This window comes from Coturnix japonica, chromosome Z (genome assembly GCF_001577835.2).
Source record: "Coturnix japonica isolate 7356 chromosome Z, Coturnix japonica 2.1, whole genome shotgun sequence".
In the NCBI taxonomy this organism is placed as follows: Eukaryota; Metazoa; Chordata; class Aves; order Galliformes; family Phasianidae; genus Coturnix; species Coturnix japonica.
In genome coordinates this window covers 54,157,028-54,174,327 of record NC_029547.1, presented here as the reverse complement: position 1 = coordinate 54,174,327, position 17,300 = coordinate 54,157,028, and the positions used below count along the sequence as shown (strand labels likewise).

At 35.5% G+C, this 17,300-nt stretch overlaps 1 protein-coding gene across 3 annotated transcripts in view; it reads right to left on the bottom strand.

Annotated features, from left to right (window-relative positions):
• Positions 1–16,000, bottom strand: part of LOC107306504 (transmembrane protein 161B) — a 31,521-nt gene extending 15,521 nt beyond the window's left edge. The window contains exons 1-8 of one of the 3 annotated variants that reach the window (XM_015849741.2): positions 15,851–15,984; positions 11,960–12,040; positions 9,616–9,713; positions 8,519–8,675; positions 7,495–7,646; positions 6,836–6,896; positions 4,976–5,116; positions 1,045–1,158 (exon numbers count right to left, since the gene is read on the bottom strand). In XM_015849741.2, the coding sequence (XP_015705227.1) occupies positions 1,045–1,158; positions 4,976–5,116; positions 6,836–6,896; positions 7,495–7,646; positions 8,519–8,675; positions 9,616–9,713; positions 11,960–12,040; positions 15,851–15,924 (878 nt within the window). In that variant the 5' untranslated portion in view covers positions 15,925–15,984. Of the gene's footprint in view, positions 1–1,044; positions 1,159–4,975; positions 5,117–6,835; positions 6,897–7,494; positions 7,647–8,518; positions 8,676–9,615; positions 9,714–11,959; positions 12,041–15,850 lie in introns of all 3 variants that reach the window. The other 2 variants (XM_032441235.1, XM_015849742.2) reach the window with 2 other exon arrangements.
• Between the last annotated feature and the right edge of the window lie 1,300 nt (positions 16,001–17,300).

Sequence of the window (17,300 nt, the reverse complement as noted above, 5' to 3'; positions counted from 1 at the left end):
ACAAAAGGGCAGTTTGCCAAAAATGCACCTGATACAGGAATGCATATGAAGCCAAGATGCGTCACTGAATTCCTCCATGCAAAAAAAAAAATAATGATCCACTGACATTAAGTGACACCTGCTGCATGTTTATGGAGACCAAACAGTGGAGGTAGCATGGTGAGACAGCAGTTAGTATGCTCCAGCAGTGTGACAGCAATGTGAAAGACTAGCCATGTTCCAGACAGTCATGCATACTTTTTATGAGAATGGCATGCCAGCTCCCATTCATCAATGGTTAAAATGTGTAACCCATGGTGGTAACTACACTGGAAAAGACTGTTATGTAGCTGAGCATTTGCTCTCCTAAACAATGTTACTGCCATCTTTTATTTGTTTTTAGTTCCCATGGAAATAAATAGGAGGCATTACTTTCAGAGTGACCTATATATTAAGCAATAAAACTAACAACCAAACATATCAGTTATAAACCTACTGAATTACTATTATTCTGATCTTCCTAGACTAAAAGCAATAACAACAACCATCTACGCTACTGAAAACAGTATTTTATAGTATAGCATCACTTGTGAAAATTCTTCTGTCTTTATGCTTTTACATATTGTATCTATTAATGAAGCAAAATTAATACTGAAGCTAGGCACTATATCTATGCATAGATTTTGAAACACTTCTCATCATACTGAGAGCCTTAGGCCAATTCTCATATTTATGCATCCCATTTGTCTTCAATGCAACCACTCATTTCTTAAACCAATATGTGAGCTGTAAGGCTTCCAACAGCTGGTAGTAGGGTGGTACTCCAGAAAAACAATCCAGTAGTCTGCTAAAGAGATGCCAGCATATAGTTGCTCTTCTAAAACCATCACCTCAGCACTCTGATTCATTCTTCCCCTGAGACAGCTGAGCTCAAAGAGCAGACTTTGAATGACAAAAGCTGTACAATTTTTAGTATTTCACACCGCTAAACTTTTAGAGGGCACTACTTAGACTGATAGCTTTATGCTCAGTAACCCCAGAAAGAGTTCTTAAAGGGAATCTTACAAAGGTATGCTCTCTTTGCCCAAAGGTGGGTTCATAATGTAGTCCTTAGTGATTGGTTTCACCCATAGAAGAACCATAAATAAAGGTGCCAAGAAGTTTATATGTAGAAGTGTTCTGAAAGAAAAAAAATAAAAGGGAGGGGGGTGGAAGTTTTTAAATGCAAACAATCAGCATACTGTTGAATTTGGCAATACAGACTCAAAAAGGTTAAGTCCAAACTTTAATATAATTGAGCGAAAGGTAAATAATAAGATTACTTCTCTATTTTTAAAATTATGACTAACATCTCAACAAAACAGCAATACTGCATAACGTGAAACCACACTGACTGTGGTTTTAAAAGTGCTCTTTGAAATAATTCTTCTTCCAGACACTTTAATAATCCAGTCAAAGGAACTACCTACATGCACTGTATCACACTATAGGAAAGACAGTTAAACAATTCCATACTATAGCAAACAGCAGTACCAAACATACCATACATACCAAACAGCAATAGCTTTTACAGTTTTAATCTAGGCAGTCAGCATCTTAGATGGATAACATGTCATAATTTTAAGATTTTTTTGTTTTATGAAAAAGGTACTCAGATTCATTTCCAGTACCTTATGCAAACCAGGGGAAACTTGCATTCAATTAAAGATACTAACAAAAAAAATACATTGCTTCAAAAGCACAATACAAACCTACACTGTCTACAATGCTAATTTAAAAGGAACTCCACGTATAAAACAGCAGGTTTAAAAATATATTATTCTGGAGCTTTCGCTGAAATAAACATATTTATTTTATTCTTCCCTTAGAACAGTCCAAAGCCCATATCCCAATCAGTTTATAGTTCTCAAATAAAATAAGAACAGTTGACAATTCATCCTGTAATCTGATATTTTTCACAAGTGCAACACTTCTGCTGTAACAGAACTGGCTCATCTATAGAGCCATCTCCAACAGCAGCCCTTCTAAACTATAAAAAGATAAAAATTAAAAAAATGAGGTAACCAAAAGTTATTCTGAAATACTGTACTGATTTCAAACAATCAAGCTTGCTAAACTCATCCTATACTCACTAAAATGTTGGAATGTTTCAGAAGCTGTTACTGCATCACATAAACCGTTGGCTTCAAGATGAAGAAATACACACAGTAGGTTTTTAAGTATTGCTAGGAAGCACAACAGGAGCAGTCCAGATCATCTTGGTAACTTGTGAGAACATTTCACTTCAACTTCTAATTAAAGACATCCTACTGAGTAAATGGACTGGAAAGTACTAAGTGGCAGCAAGATTCCCTTTCTGCTTATCTGAGCAGAAGGTAAAAGTCTAAAGGATTCTTAGATTCTGGAAAATGACTGTAGGAAAATAGTACAAATTAAGACAACTCCACAATATATACAAGGAAGGATACTGCTCACAATTAAAACTGAACTAACAAAATTAGAAGTATAATATAGAAATATAATTATTTTTATCCTATTTTTCTCTAAAATTTATTCCTGGTATATACATCTGTGGACAAATCATGTTAATTATTTCAACACTGTTCAAGTGGTAGTTACTTAATCTACTTAGGGGGATTTCACTGTTTTCTTAAAGTCTCCTATTTTATAACTATGGCTTGTCCTACCTGGTTTCTCTTAACAAGTATAATCTTATATTTGACTGCAAAGAACAGCACTGTTTTCCCACACCCATTCTAGAGAGTTTTGCATCAGTTACAGTCATCCTAATTTACTATTCCCTTTAGTTACTGCCAAACACTAAGGAATGATCTGCTCACTGACAAAAATACATCACAAAGAGCAAACATTGATCTCCTTAGGCCCACTGAAAACTATCAGTGATGACTCTTTGTTTTTAACTTCATTACCTATTTACAGTGCTGACTGATCAAGTTTTGATCCATTCCCGAGTATGAGATTTTTGTTTTCTATTTTTTGGCTTGAATAGTCAAAATATTAGTAGACTTATGAAAAAAAAATTGCTTGGTGCTGCATAATGTTATCTTCAACAATCAGATCTAATATCCTGTAAACATCAAGTTAGACAAGATTCAATTTTCAAAACCTCATCCCAATAATTATCAATTGACCTTTTATAACTTATTAATCAAGTTCTGTTTTAGAGATTTTATATTCCTGCAGAGAATCTCACAATCACAGATCAAGGAATATGCTGGAAAATTACAATATAGTTATAGAAAAGATACATTAAATTGTAAAATATTTATACACATAAAAATGAAAAAATGAGCACTTTATTTGCCTGAAAAGAACAGATTAAGAGTTGGCCACAGCCTACATGTAGACAGGAAATTAACAGCAGATAAAGCAGGAGCCAAGAGCCTGCAGCCCTAGTTACATGCATTCAACTACAAAGAGCTCAAATCTAACACAAAATACTTAGTTAGAAATTTACCAGCAGCGAAGGACTCAATTTAAACACAATTTTTTATGTTGAGCACTTATCAGAAAAAACAGATTTCAGTTTATACCTAATTATTATATTCAAAAACAGAATCATAGAGTAGTTTGGAAGAGATCTTTTTAAGATCATACAGTCCCAGTCCCCTACTGTATGCAGGGACACCTTTCTCTAGCCCTCAGCAACCCGTCCAGTCTGGCCTTGAATGCTTCCAGGGAGGGGCCATCCACAGCCTTGCTAGACAACCTATGCCAGTGCCTCACGATCTTCACAGTAAAGAATTCCTTCCTGATATCAAGTCAAAATCTACCCTCTTACAGTTTAAAACAATTTCCCCTCTTACTGTCACTACATGCTCTTAAAAAGTCCCTCCCCAGCTTTCTGCAGGCCCCCTTCAGGTACTGGAAGGCTGCTATAAGGTCTCCTTGGAGCCTTCTCCTCTTCAGGTTGAAGAGCCCAAACTTCCTCCGTCTGTCCTCATGGACAAGATTCTCCAGCCCTCTGGTCATCGTCACAGCCCTCCTCTAGACCCACTCCAGCAGCTCCACATTATTCTTGTATTGGGAACCCCCAGAACTGGACACAGTACTCCATGTGGGGTATCACAAGAGCAGATTTAGAGGGGCACAATCACCTCCTTCTACCTGCTGGTCACATGTTTCTCTTAGCAGAGGAGTGAGACTAAATCATCACAGTGGCCCATGCTGTAACACCTATACATTAAATATCAATGGTCAAGACCTATGAAAGGCATTCACTCAACAAAAGAAAGATGGAAAAAAAACAAACAAACAGCTAAATCTAAGAAAACTGCTACTTAGAGCAGCTGCAAAAAAAGATGTTCCCTTAAAGTCATATTAACATCTGACTTGTTAGAATATTCTGGGTCATCATATAAGAAGCACAGAAATATGGGAAAATGAAGTACTCTGTGCTAATTTCTAAATCTATTAACAGAAGTTTTCATTGAGTTTTAGATTCACTTTAAGCATTTTTCCAGTTTATTGCCTTTCTGAGGCTATTGCTTCCTTCCTCTTCTTTTTTTAGCTGTATTTTTGTGGGGTTTTTTGTTGTTGTTGCTGTCGTTGTCTGTGTTTGCCTCTGGATCTTCCCCTAAATTTATCAACAAGAGCATGATGCTCACCTATTGCGCTACTGAAGAAAATAAAAAAGTCTATGGCTGTATGTCTTCTTCCAGTTAGCTGAACTTCCCAAGAAACATGACTAAGGAAAGAAAGCATTATGTAGAAACATTCCTTATGGTGCTCTCACAGGAGGAAAGGAATGTTCCTGAAACTGGGCCTCTAGTCACAAGGCAAAGAATGAAAGACTGTCAGAGTACAGTTTGATCAGAAAGAGGCAGGTGGCAAGTCTGCTTGAGATAGAAAACGCAGGTAGCAGCAGAAGTCTTAGTCACTACCTTCATGTTGGAATTGTTCATTTTGTTTATTTCCAGACAACAAAGATTTAAGACTGAGTAGCATATACCTATGTGCATATATTTTTCCTTACTGTGTTACTTTTTCTGTTGCTAAATTCAGAGCATCCAGATGCATTTGAGCCAGTCGCAAGCCAGGGAATGTCAAAAAAGCACCAATAAGTGAACACAAAACAGCCAGGAACAATTTGAAGGTTAGTTTAGACACAGGACCCCTAAAAGAAAAGAGAGGAAATGAGCATTTTCCTGAGGAGAAAGTGAATGGGCACGGTATCAGTGATTACTTTCAATTCAACAGTATCTAATATTTAATCAAAAAGCAAAAAGTATTGTACAGTTTTACTCTGGAATACCAGCATCATTACAACTCACCCAGGCACCAAAACAAAAGAAATAAGTCACCTGTTTATTTAATAAAATCAACAGAACACCTTCCTATTAAAAAAACTTCCTGTACCAAAAAAAAACTCCTATAAGATGTTAAATTTGTTAGTACAATAAAACAAAAAAAGAATAACTTTACATTGCAGTTTATAACTAACTGTATCACAGAAAAGCTAGCAGAATGAAGTCAATGGTTAATTTTTAAGAGAACAGTCATATCACAATTTTAAATTTTCAGTGGTTTTTAAATTATATACTAGCTACATTCTTTTATCCATTAAGAAGCTTTGTCAAACTTATAACTTCAGTTTTCCCATAGATTTATCAAACACATACATGTATCTAATTAGTTATGTCTCTTCCAAGTAGAAAATGTTGTTCTTTCTTTTAATTAACTATGCATTACTTCACAATTATTTTAAAAACTATCATGGATTAAATGAATTATTGGATTAATAAACATACACACATACATACACACACACACAAAAAAAAATCAAATGACATAACAGATTAAAGAGGAACAAAACCAATTCTAGTTATCCATATAGGCTTCAGACTTGTTAGTCCACAACCTCAAACTACCATAATCAACTCAATCACTCCTATGAAAAGCCAAAGCACTGCAAAAGTTTAAAAATAAAGGAATTTTAACAGGGATATTAATAGAAAAGTTAGTAAAGTCATAAAACCTTAGCTAAAACAAAGTGGAGAAAGGTTAAGAAATACATGGGATTCAGTTAAGGGTTTCTCTGATGATCCTACCTAAAAGTTATATATTTTCTAAGTAGGTATATTAGAAAGATCTGTTCCACAGAAATAAAGAAATTCCATAGTTCTGGCACAATACTTGAAAACTTGCAAGTCAGAAATTGAAGGCTTATCTCTCACAGTAAGGATACACCCCATAATACATGTGACAGTACATGCGAAAGGAGAGTTATACTACAAGTCAATTTTACAATTCACAAAGGCTATCTATGACAGTGACTGTGTATACACGTAATGTAACTAGTAATGGCACACCTCTTTTGAAGCACATACAAAACTTGAGATATCCTGTAGCAAGCAGATGTATCTGTGAAAGAGGCAAATACTACACAACTTGAAGATGCGACTAAAGCCAAAATTTACTCCTACAGGCAACTTCATCACAAGCTCCATCTGCGGTGTCTGAAGCTTTTTCACTCATTCATCCTCTTACATACTACAGGAATAGCAAAAAGATACTTTTCTGTTTAGAACAGTCCCTTCAGTGTTGCAGAGATTGCTTAAGAACTGCCACGAAAACTATATTTATACTTTTGAATTTTTTGTTTTAAATGCTACAGCCAAACTACCAGGGCAGAAACTATATGTAAATTAAAAAGAAAACAAAGATACTTTGAAGTATTGATGGATAATTCTCATTAATACACTTCTTCACAATTTTGGGAGGTTGTAAGCATGTAGAACAGCACAATATGCTAGACAAATGCTTGCTAAGAAAACCCAAGTGGTTCAGTTACAAATGCAAACACAATGTAGAATAGTGTATTTCCAGGACTTACTGGGATTCCAAACCCTGCTTTTCAAGAAACTGCATAGCACTTTCTGAGAAATTTGAGAATCCTGTGGAGACACATACATTAATGCATTTTATCACAGCAAAAACAATCCTTTCCTTCCACCCCCCACGACCTCCCTATAAAAGGCTACATAGCGATACATCTTTTAAAAAGTATTCATATGCCAGGATAATTCTTTCACATGCTAATTACTATGCCACAGTGAAATAAAACTTGGATGTTAACAATCTTTGAAAGTACCTGTTTGATATTTGAACATTTCATGAACATTAATGGAATTACCATGGACTCTTACAGACCAGGTACCTATTCTTTATTTTTTTTTTCAGTAAGGGAGCTTCACCTCACAAAGCAAGGCAAAACAGGTTAAAAATAAAACTGGAAGGAAAATGTAAACAAAACAAAAACAAAACAAAACAAAACAAAAAAAAAAAAACAAACAACCAAACAAGGTATTTTATGTATCTTAATACAAAGCAGGGAAAATAGACAAATTATCCTCCAGAAACACTGTATCACATAACAGTGTTAAAATTAACAGATACATTCCCAAAAATATCTAAAAGACGTGAAATAAATCTTTCTGGTCATGCAATAAATCAATAAATAAGACGGTTGCAAATACTAAAGAAGGGAGTTACCTGATTCCAGTCCAAACTCCAGATAGTTTTCTGTCACAATCAAAATCGCCATTGCTTTCACAAAGAAGAAAAAGCCAAACGTGACACAGACCGATCTTTCACCTCCTTCCTCTACTTTGAAATAGTGAGTGGTCAATGAAAACAGTACCTTACTACGCGAGAAAAGGGTCAAGGAAAATAAAATTGGAAAAATAACAATATTTAAGAATTATCAAGCTGTATTCTGATCATCTAAATGATATGATGATATGTAGGTAGGAACACGCTTCTCTGCAATACAGTTTTAATTTAGACTTACTTGCTGTCAATTACAGCAATATTCCCAACCATGGGTTATCTTATTTTAATAATAATATATAAGAATATCTTCTATTAATTATAGCAAAACCATAGCTGCTTCGTTTTACGGTTCAGTATTGCTTGCTTCCTAAAGTACTGTTTCTTTCATTTCCAGAAGAGAATGTTGCTTTTCACAGATCACAGTACTATTTGAGCTCCTACAACTGTCTATATGTTTTATTTTGTACTGAATCTGGGGGAAAAAAAAAATAAAATTGGAAACTCTATAAAGTTATGAATTCATGCATGCAAATTAGCAACACATGATGATTTACATTATTGTATTACTTAGTTCAGGAAGTATGAGACTAAACATAACAGAAAAGCTAGGCAGTAAATTGCACGCTTCTTCAAAAATTACTAACAATATGTATGGACAGCAATGTTCGACTGCCAGGCTGGGGAAATATTAGTTCAGAACAGGTACACACTACATTAATTCTATGTTCACATGGCTGTATTTTTTCTATAAATGGCTTGGTATAAATGTTTATGAGCTATTTATATCAGCACACACAAAGAAACATGTTACAGCATATACATTACCTGAAAATGATGCTAGCTTATACCATTTGGAAAAGAATTGTAAATACTTAAGTATTCTCTAAAACAACAATAGAGAGCTTTCTGTGAATTGCAGCATGATGGAACTGGTAGAATGATATAAGAAAACAGAAAAGGATACACTGCAAAAGCCAAGACAAGTAGACACCACACTACACTGATATTCATTTCTTGCGGGGGCTTCACAATGCTGTAATATGCTTCAGTCACCACATACACAACTGTAGCCGCAACAGTGAAATCCACCAACCACTGGTATTCAGGAAAGTAATGTAATGCTGAAAAATACAAATTTGCAAACGTTACACCTATGATATTTTTAAGGTAAGTGTTGTCATATACGGAATACAATAAATTAAGCTGGGCTATTTACAAAGAGGGAGCTGCTGGGAAGTATAAAGAGCAATTCATGATAAGAAAGTCCAGCCTGCCCCTCCCAAACACCTTACCTAGATCAAGAGAGTTAAAAAGCCACAAAACACTATGCAGCATTTGTCTCCTGACTATGAGATATGTGACAACAAACACAGGACATTGGTTAAATACGGGTATTTCCAAGTCCTGTACTTACTTTGAAATAATAATTTTGTCAGATTTAACCTGCTTGAATTCATAGCTCTTTAAAAGCATTTAAATCTTCAGTTGCATTCATATCCATAAACACTCAGGAAGACACTGATGCTTCTGTATACAGCACATGCATATGAAAATGTAAATAAGGAAATATATAGCATACGTGCATAGAAAAGTCTTAAGGTTACATATGTAAAGGAAATTCATTATCGTTAAGGAATCAGAAATCATGATTTTACAAGCAACTTTCAAAACATTTGACGCCGCTTTCTTCTGCTCTGTCATTTTTGGTAAACAAGCATATTAAGCCAGTTTCAACTCTGTAGGTCTAGGTTTCTGTGCAATAGTACATTTCCTATTTCAGGACAGCAGAAAGCATAAGTTTCAACATCTGTCAGTTACCATTTTCTCATCCAAAGCTATGATCTCTGCTTTTAATACGCTGTGATGTGATCTTTTCCACACGGTCTCATACTGCTTTGGATGCCTGGTTGCAACAATTTTTGCAATCTCATTTTACACTCTTTATATTGGTTGTCAATAAAAAAGATAATCCAGCATTTGCTGCAAATAAATACTTAATAGAAAATACCAGGACATACTTGATACATTACATCATTGTAGTATCAGCATCTTTGTTCTTACCAATAGTGTCCCTTTCAGTCACAGACTTTGTTTCCAGATGAAGATCGATATCTTTTGGAATGGTTAAAGGTTTGTTTTCAATGTGACCATTATATTTTCTGTAACAAAAAATACATATGTAGATAAATAAAATAAACATAGATTCCACAAAATCAACTTTCTCTTTGTATGTATAACAATATTTCAAATTTAAGAAGAATGCAGACTTTTTTTCCTTACATGTAAGCACTTCTATCTAGTTTGCTAAAAGCAGTAACTCCAGTTTAAAGAGTTTAGAAACAACAAGGTATGCCAGTAATTACAGGGTTTATCTTGTAGCGTTCTAATGCACTATGATAATTATGCACACTTCTACATGCTGTATCCTATTCACAAATTAAGACAGAAGCTGGTGGGTACTGTTTACTCCATTCCACTGTTAGACAGGAATCTGTAGTGATCTAAAAAGTAACCCCAGCCTCGATAGTTGTTATATGAGTACCACTGTAGAGAAGAATACATCCGCCTTGCCAAACAAATCTCCTGAAGAAACTTGAAGCTGAAGTGACACTTTCCAAACAAAGTCTAGACAAGATTCCAAGCCCACTCCCCAAAAAATCAGATTTCCCAAAATAGCATCAGGCTTTTAAGTTTGTCGCCTAAGCTAAATTAACCTAGATCCTTGAAAGATGTATCAGATCAGCCATCAATAAAATAACTATTAGGCAGTTTTCTAATTTAAAAGAATGGCTGCAGAAATGGCTTTGACCTATTTCAACTCATATCCTGCTTGTGAAAAAAGTAAAAACAATTATCACCGTATTAATAGCAATACTAGAGATACAGTAGACCTTGAAAAGAAGTAATACATCATGCTTCTTCGGAGGAAATAGGCGAAACTCTGCAAACTCTGATACTAAGTCAGGGTTCAAAAACCTGGTTTTAGCCATTCCTGCAGCACATAACAGATACACAGAGGCTCTAAGCCTTACTTTTAGCCATCATCATTTCCCCTTCTAGATCCACTGAATTACCTTCCAAATACAGTATAAACAAAAATGCAACACATAATTTAAAGCTTTTTTATGCTTCTCGAATTTCTGGTAACAAATAACAGATTTGAACAATGTGGGTTTTTTGGGATTTTTTTTTTGTTTGTTTGTTTTTTGGGGGGAGGCGGGGGGTGGAAATTTCCCCCCACAGCAAAGAGATAAAGACCAGAAAGGCTATTTAGAGCAACAACTTTTTTTTTTTTTTTTTTTTTTTTTTTTCCCCTGATGCTTTGAAACTATATTAATACCATCATCTTCAAAATCTTTCCATGGGGTGCATTAAAAGGAACATGGCCAGCGGGTCAAGGGAGGTGATCCTCCTGCTCTACTCTGCCCTGGCCAGGCCTCACCTGGAGTTCTGCATCCAGTTCTGTGCTCACCAATAGAAAAATGACAAGGATCTCTTGGAGAGATTCTCTCCAGCAGGGGGCCTGCTGATAAAGGGCCTGGAGTGTCTCCGCTATGAGGAAAGGCTGAGTGAACTGGGTATGTTCAGCCTTGAGAAAAGACTTGGAGGGGATCTGATTAATTTTTATAATTATCTTAAATGTGTGAGTCAAAGAGACATGTCCAACCTCTTTTCAGTGATGTGTGGAGACAGGACTAGGGGAAACGGCCATAAACTGGAGCATAGGAAGTTCTGCACCAATATGTGAAGGACCTTCATAGTGAGGGGGATGGAGCACTGGAACAGGCTGCCCACAGAGGCTGTGGACCCTCCTTCTCAGGAGATATTCATGCCCACTTGGTGCCAAACTGTTCAGCTTTCTGTAGGGCATCTGCTTTGAAGGGAGATGATCTCTGGTGGACTCTCCCAGACCCTACGATTTTGTGATATATATATGTGATATATGAATATATATGAATATATGATATTGTGATATATGAAATAAGCCATACTAAAAGCTCAAAACCTCTTAGAGGACAACAATAACACAATATACTTAGCCAAATTTCACACACTCAAATCTTGCCTAAAAAAGAGGAGCTTCAACACTAAAGAAGATTTGCTTTCCTCAGGCTCCATGAAATGAGTACACTGATTTTAAAAAATCCCTGTAACCAAATTAACAATTTCACAAACCACATTTAAGGCCTGGGAATCATCCACTGCTGTACAAACTGGAAATGTTCAATTATTTAGTGAAACAAAAGAACACAGTTCAGAGCCGTGACAACACAAGCATCACAATCATATGCAAAAAGCAGTTTTAGAGTCAGAGAAAAAGCCAGAAGTTGGCCAAAGTTGTAATACAGATCATAACAACAATAACAACAAAAAAAGGTGGGGGGGAAGAGAAAGAAATGCTTACCTGTCTTTTTTGCTCTTCCCTCTTTGTTTCCCTGCAAGAATCCGTAGTTCTTCTTCAGTAGGATGTTGATACCATCGTAAACTAAGGGGAAATTGCAAGTAAAATATTGTTAACACTAGCAATATACAATGATTTATTAAAAAAAAAAAAAAAAGAAAGAAAGAAAAGAAAACATAACTATACATCAACACAGACCTATATATATACAATAGCAGTTATCTGCAACACCTAAACAAAATACCCTGCTTGGACTGAACAACAACAGCTGACCTTCAGTTCTCTTCAGCACAAATTACTTCCCATATACCATTTGAAAGTTTTACAGCTGCCCCTTTGTAACATGCCCTTCACTTCTCAAAGCAAGCGTCTCCAAACTTACTAGGAAAAAGGACAGCAGCTTACAAAAGCACAGACAGGTAAATATTAAAATATGTAAACGCTGTCTACAAAACAATCCGCATATTCTACTATCTCAGTTATGGATTTTGCACAAGAGTTATTTAAAAAACAAAATTAACTGATTTATGTGTAAACTGTACAATCGTCTACTTTCACACATAAATGCACCATCCATTTACTCATTTATCTAAAAGGCAAGAGAAGGCAAGGAAGTTCCGAAGTGGAAAAAAAAGATGGTTCAGTCTCAGTATTTTTACTCAAATTTGATTTAACTTTAGTAGCTGAAGTACCGTCTTTCCTACCCAGCAAAAGCAAGGTGCCCTTCAGATTTTGGATGGCTGTCACTCTGATTCTTCTGCTAAAATGTTAAGGCAAAGAGGTCCAACTATAAACAGAAACATACTTCGCAGATTTATCTATATAAATGCACAAGTTTTGTTTTGTTTTGTTTTCTAGAGAAGGTTACTGATTTATGATACAGTTTAATACAAGGTAATAATCAAGAGGGAGCAATGGAACCCATAACTATTATTATTACTCAAGTTCGGAAAATCTCACTAAATAAGACCATCCAAATCTACATCAGAGAATCTGAAATGCCACAGACAAAATTCTGGTTCTGTTTGGTATGCTAACACAAAGAATACTTAAAACCACAACTTGGACTTCATTGCACTACAAAATGTGTTGCAAGTAATACAAAATTACAAGTAACAGAAGCAACAATATTAATAAGGGGATTTTTTGGTGGTTTTTTTTTGTTTTTTTTGGGTTTTTTTTGGGGGGGGTTGTTGTTGTTTTTTAGTTTAATAAAGCTAACAGGACTTCAATTTAAAATCTCAAAACAAAAAAAGAAAAAAAAAGTGAACACATTTTCATTAAAGTAGAGGTTGAAAAAAAAAAGTTTGCATTTGCTTTAGCCTGCTTAAAACTGAGATTCTGCAACTGATTACTCTGTAGCTTTGACAGAGTTTACACTGAAGACCAGAACAAACATGCCTCAGTTAATTTGAATGATTGCCTTTAATAACTGTAGAACAGAACATCACTTTTCTCCTGAAGTGGCTTGGAGGGAGGACAAAAGCCACTGAGAAAAGCAACATTTTGGTAGAGACAGACTTACTAGTTAAATATGCAAATGCCTTGGTAGACACTTGGGCTGCCAATTCATTGACTCAATCAATTTGAATGTCCATATTCTGTTCAAGTCCTGAAAAGGCTTGTATACCTTTTCGAATATAAGTAAATTATGTTTCGGCAGTTAAAGATAGCCATCCACTCTACAAATGAAAAAAACAACTTCTGTCTGTCCATTCTAACAACTATGTTAAATTTTAAAATGTCTGTATTTCCTTTTAATGGGCTTTGAATGTACACATATGGGCATCTTGAAACCAGCTGGTCACTTAAGGCTCTGCATTTTCTCATAAAATGTTTACTTTCCCTCCCCTTCAGCAAGGACTGTCTCCTGAAGATATTTCAGATTATTTCTTTAGAAAAACCTCCCAGCGCTTCTGAAGAAAAACATCTTGGCCAAGTAACTTAAACTGGCCTTGGTGATCACAGTCTAGTTGAAAATAACACATTGACAGGAAAGGACACAGAGGTAGTAACTTTTCCTAGGAAAGCTGGACTTCACTGTGTGTGTAAAACACACTCCACCACCCCACTTACAGAAGTCCATCTAAGAAAACACTTCACAAATGGATAATGCTTGAGAAAATAGGTTTACATATGCTTGTCAGATAAACTATTAAAAAAAAATATTTTCTTTCTGACATTAAAATTCAGATTCTTGTTTTAGTAAAGCTCCTGATTCGATTTTATTTCTGAAACACAGAGGCATTCACGTCTCTTTACAAAATTCTAGTATTTGGTGTGTTACTCATAATGACTGGAATGACAACACACTAGAATAGTTACCTTATAAATAGAATGCTGAAAAGCAACAATGAGATTTTCAAGGTTACTAACATGAAAGGCAAGGAGACACCCACTGACCTCAGTGGGAGCGGAATTCCAAAGAGCTAGTGCAGAAATTCTGCTTTATGTACTTATCCGTACACGTGCAAAGATTAAAAACAAGAAAGGGTGACCCCAAAAATATATTTGAACAGCAAATCTTTCACTGGCACAACATTTGCCTTAGAATATGAATACAGAGACTACAGAGAATGAAAATGCAATAAGAATGAAGGACACAAGCTTAATACTGAGCAATTCTTAAAAATAAAAATAAATAAATTCTGAAATGGACATAAAGACAAAAGTTTTAAATACAATATAAAAAGTAGAAGATATCATTTGAAATATAACTGATACAACACTATGATACTAACACTGTATAAACAATGAAGATATGAAGTTTCATATTCATAGAAAATTTTCTGTAACTCACAATATAATATTCTTTTTACAGGAAAAAATACCCTGCAAGAGTGGTCAACAATGAAACTTCTAAAAACAACTAAGAGTATGATTTCCATCTGCATCATCTGCCCATTGAGAACTCTGTTTTCCATTCCACCTCTCCACTGTTGCTGTGATATTTAGCACACATTCATTTGCATTTTAAATGTCACACATTAGTGACATTTTTTCTTGGCAATCATTTGGGATTTGAAAAGGGAAAAACTGAAAAATAAAATAAAATAAAAATAAAAAAAATAATAATAAAATAAAATAAAATATGTCAAAGATACTGAGAGGGAAGAAAGCAGTGGAAAATTATACAAGACTGGTTAAGACTACCAGAGAATATGCTATCATTTAAGGAAACTCCTTCAGAAATCAAGAAGCAGAGATGTAGCGTTCTCCAAATTTCAACAGTTCCAAAAGACATAATGCTACCTTCTGATCATTCAAGGTGTTTTTCTTCCCAGAGGAATAAACAAAGCATCTCTGTTGCTTTTAATATTTAAGATACTGATTCAATTCAAAACAGCTGCTGTTTTTAGTTATTATGAATATTGTCACACAGGGAAAGCTCCCTTTGCAACACACTGCCTGTTTGATCTATCATTATGAAGAAGTACTATATTAAAATGTATAGTAAACCTGTCCTGTGAAGCTCTCAAAACACAATTTTTAATAAATACCTAAGTACTCTGTTTATGCAAGGCTAATCAGTACAACTGTCACAAATACTGAAGCACTTCAAAGAAAGAAGTCCTTTGGTTCTTAACAGTATTTAACTTAGCTTTTCAATATAAAATTATGTAGCTTGTTCCTTTAGTAAGGTAAGAGCTGGAAAACAGATAGCTTTATGACTAATACAATTAACAGCAACAAGTCTACTCTTTCACAGTAGCACTGTTTTAATACCTCGAACCTGCAAGTCAGTTGCCATCATGCTGTGCAAAGCTCAGGAATAGCAAGTAGATTAATTACTTTTCAAGACAAACTAAATTAGTAAAGTTCTACTGTTTCGACTGTGATGCGTAATTGCTTTACCACACTCACACACCATGTATCAACAGTTTCTTATCTTACCTGCCACTACAGAGAAGCCAACGAGCAAGAGAATAGTGAGGTATGATCTTCTGTATGACACTAGCCATTACCATGGTAACCACCAACTGTACACCTATTACACCCTGTAGAGGAATAAGTTAACAAGAAGTCAGTATGTGCTCTTAAAATCTGCTTTAGTACCTTTTTGTTTTGTTCCCATATTTTGAAAACACCCTCATGTATCAGGGATGATTTTTTTATTTTATTTTTCAATTTAGAAGGTAAAAACCCCACGCTGCATCAGTGTTCAAGAAATCCCTTGGAACCTGCAGTAACCAACTACATCCTTTACCAAAAGAAAAAGGCATCACAAGGCCAGCAGCATCAGCGTCCTGCCAGCTCCCAACAGAGTGCCTCAGCTGAGCAGGTTGGGATGCCACATGTTGATACTCCACAAGATATTCTGCTGTACAATCTAATCACTCGTCACAATCTTGCTGTTTGTGGTCTCTTTCTCTTCAACATGATTTAACACTGACACCCCCAAATACACCATAGTTCACCACTTACAACCACCTCTTGAAATTTCAGCCTCCTGTTAACACAGAGCATTCGCTCCTTCCTGCACTAATGAAATAGATGGTGAAGGGAAGGTTCATAATAATCAGTGTAACTTATATACTGTAGTAAGTTCTTTAGCAACTTTTCTGTTTGTTTGTTTAAATATATCAGAAATTGTGTGGTCAATTCTGCTGTTACAAAAATTAGTCCAATAAAATGTAACAGGTGATGTCCAGTACCATCCTTAATGAAACACGATTTAAAATTATCAAGATAGCACAAAGTACCATTTTCCATTAGTAATCACCTAAAATGAATGTTACCAGACATCTCATAGTGAGGTTTCAATTATCAATTAGAAGTACTTGTTACATCTTTCAACTTGAAATAACATGTTTAAGTTTTCTTCAGCTGTTCAGGCCTGGAACTTATAAATAGAAGGGAGAACAAATTTTTACTCTATCCGATAGCACAAGGATAAGGGAATGATTGATTTTAAACTGAAAGAGGGATGATTTAGACTAGATATTGTAGGAATTTTGTGTTGTTTTTTTTCTTCAGCAGGCAGTGAGGTGCTGGCACAGCTGCCCAGAGAAGCTGTGGGTGCCCCACTCCTGGATGCGCTCAGGGCCAGGTTGGATGGGGCCCTTGGCAGCCTGAGCTGGGGGGAGCAGCCCAGCCCACAGCAGGGGATTGGAACTAAGTGGACTTTAAGGTCATTTCTAACAGAAAACATTTTGTGATCGAAGTTTCTGCAGTGCTCTTGCACAACCGCTTCTGCCTTCTTGAAATTTCAACTGTTTCTATAAATTGCTGCCATTAATTCTTATACATACCTCAAAAGAACTGACTTTTGCTAAAGCTTCCTTTCAGTAAGACTGGGGACCCCTGCAATAACTGGGTTTTTTTGGGTGGGTTTTTTTTTTTT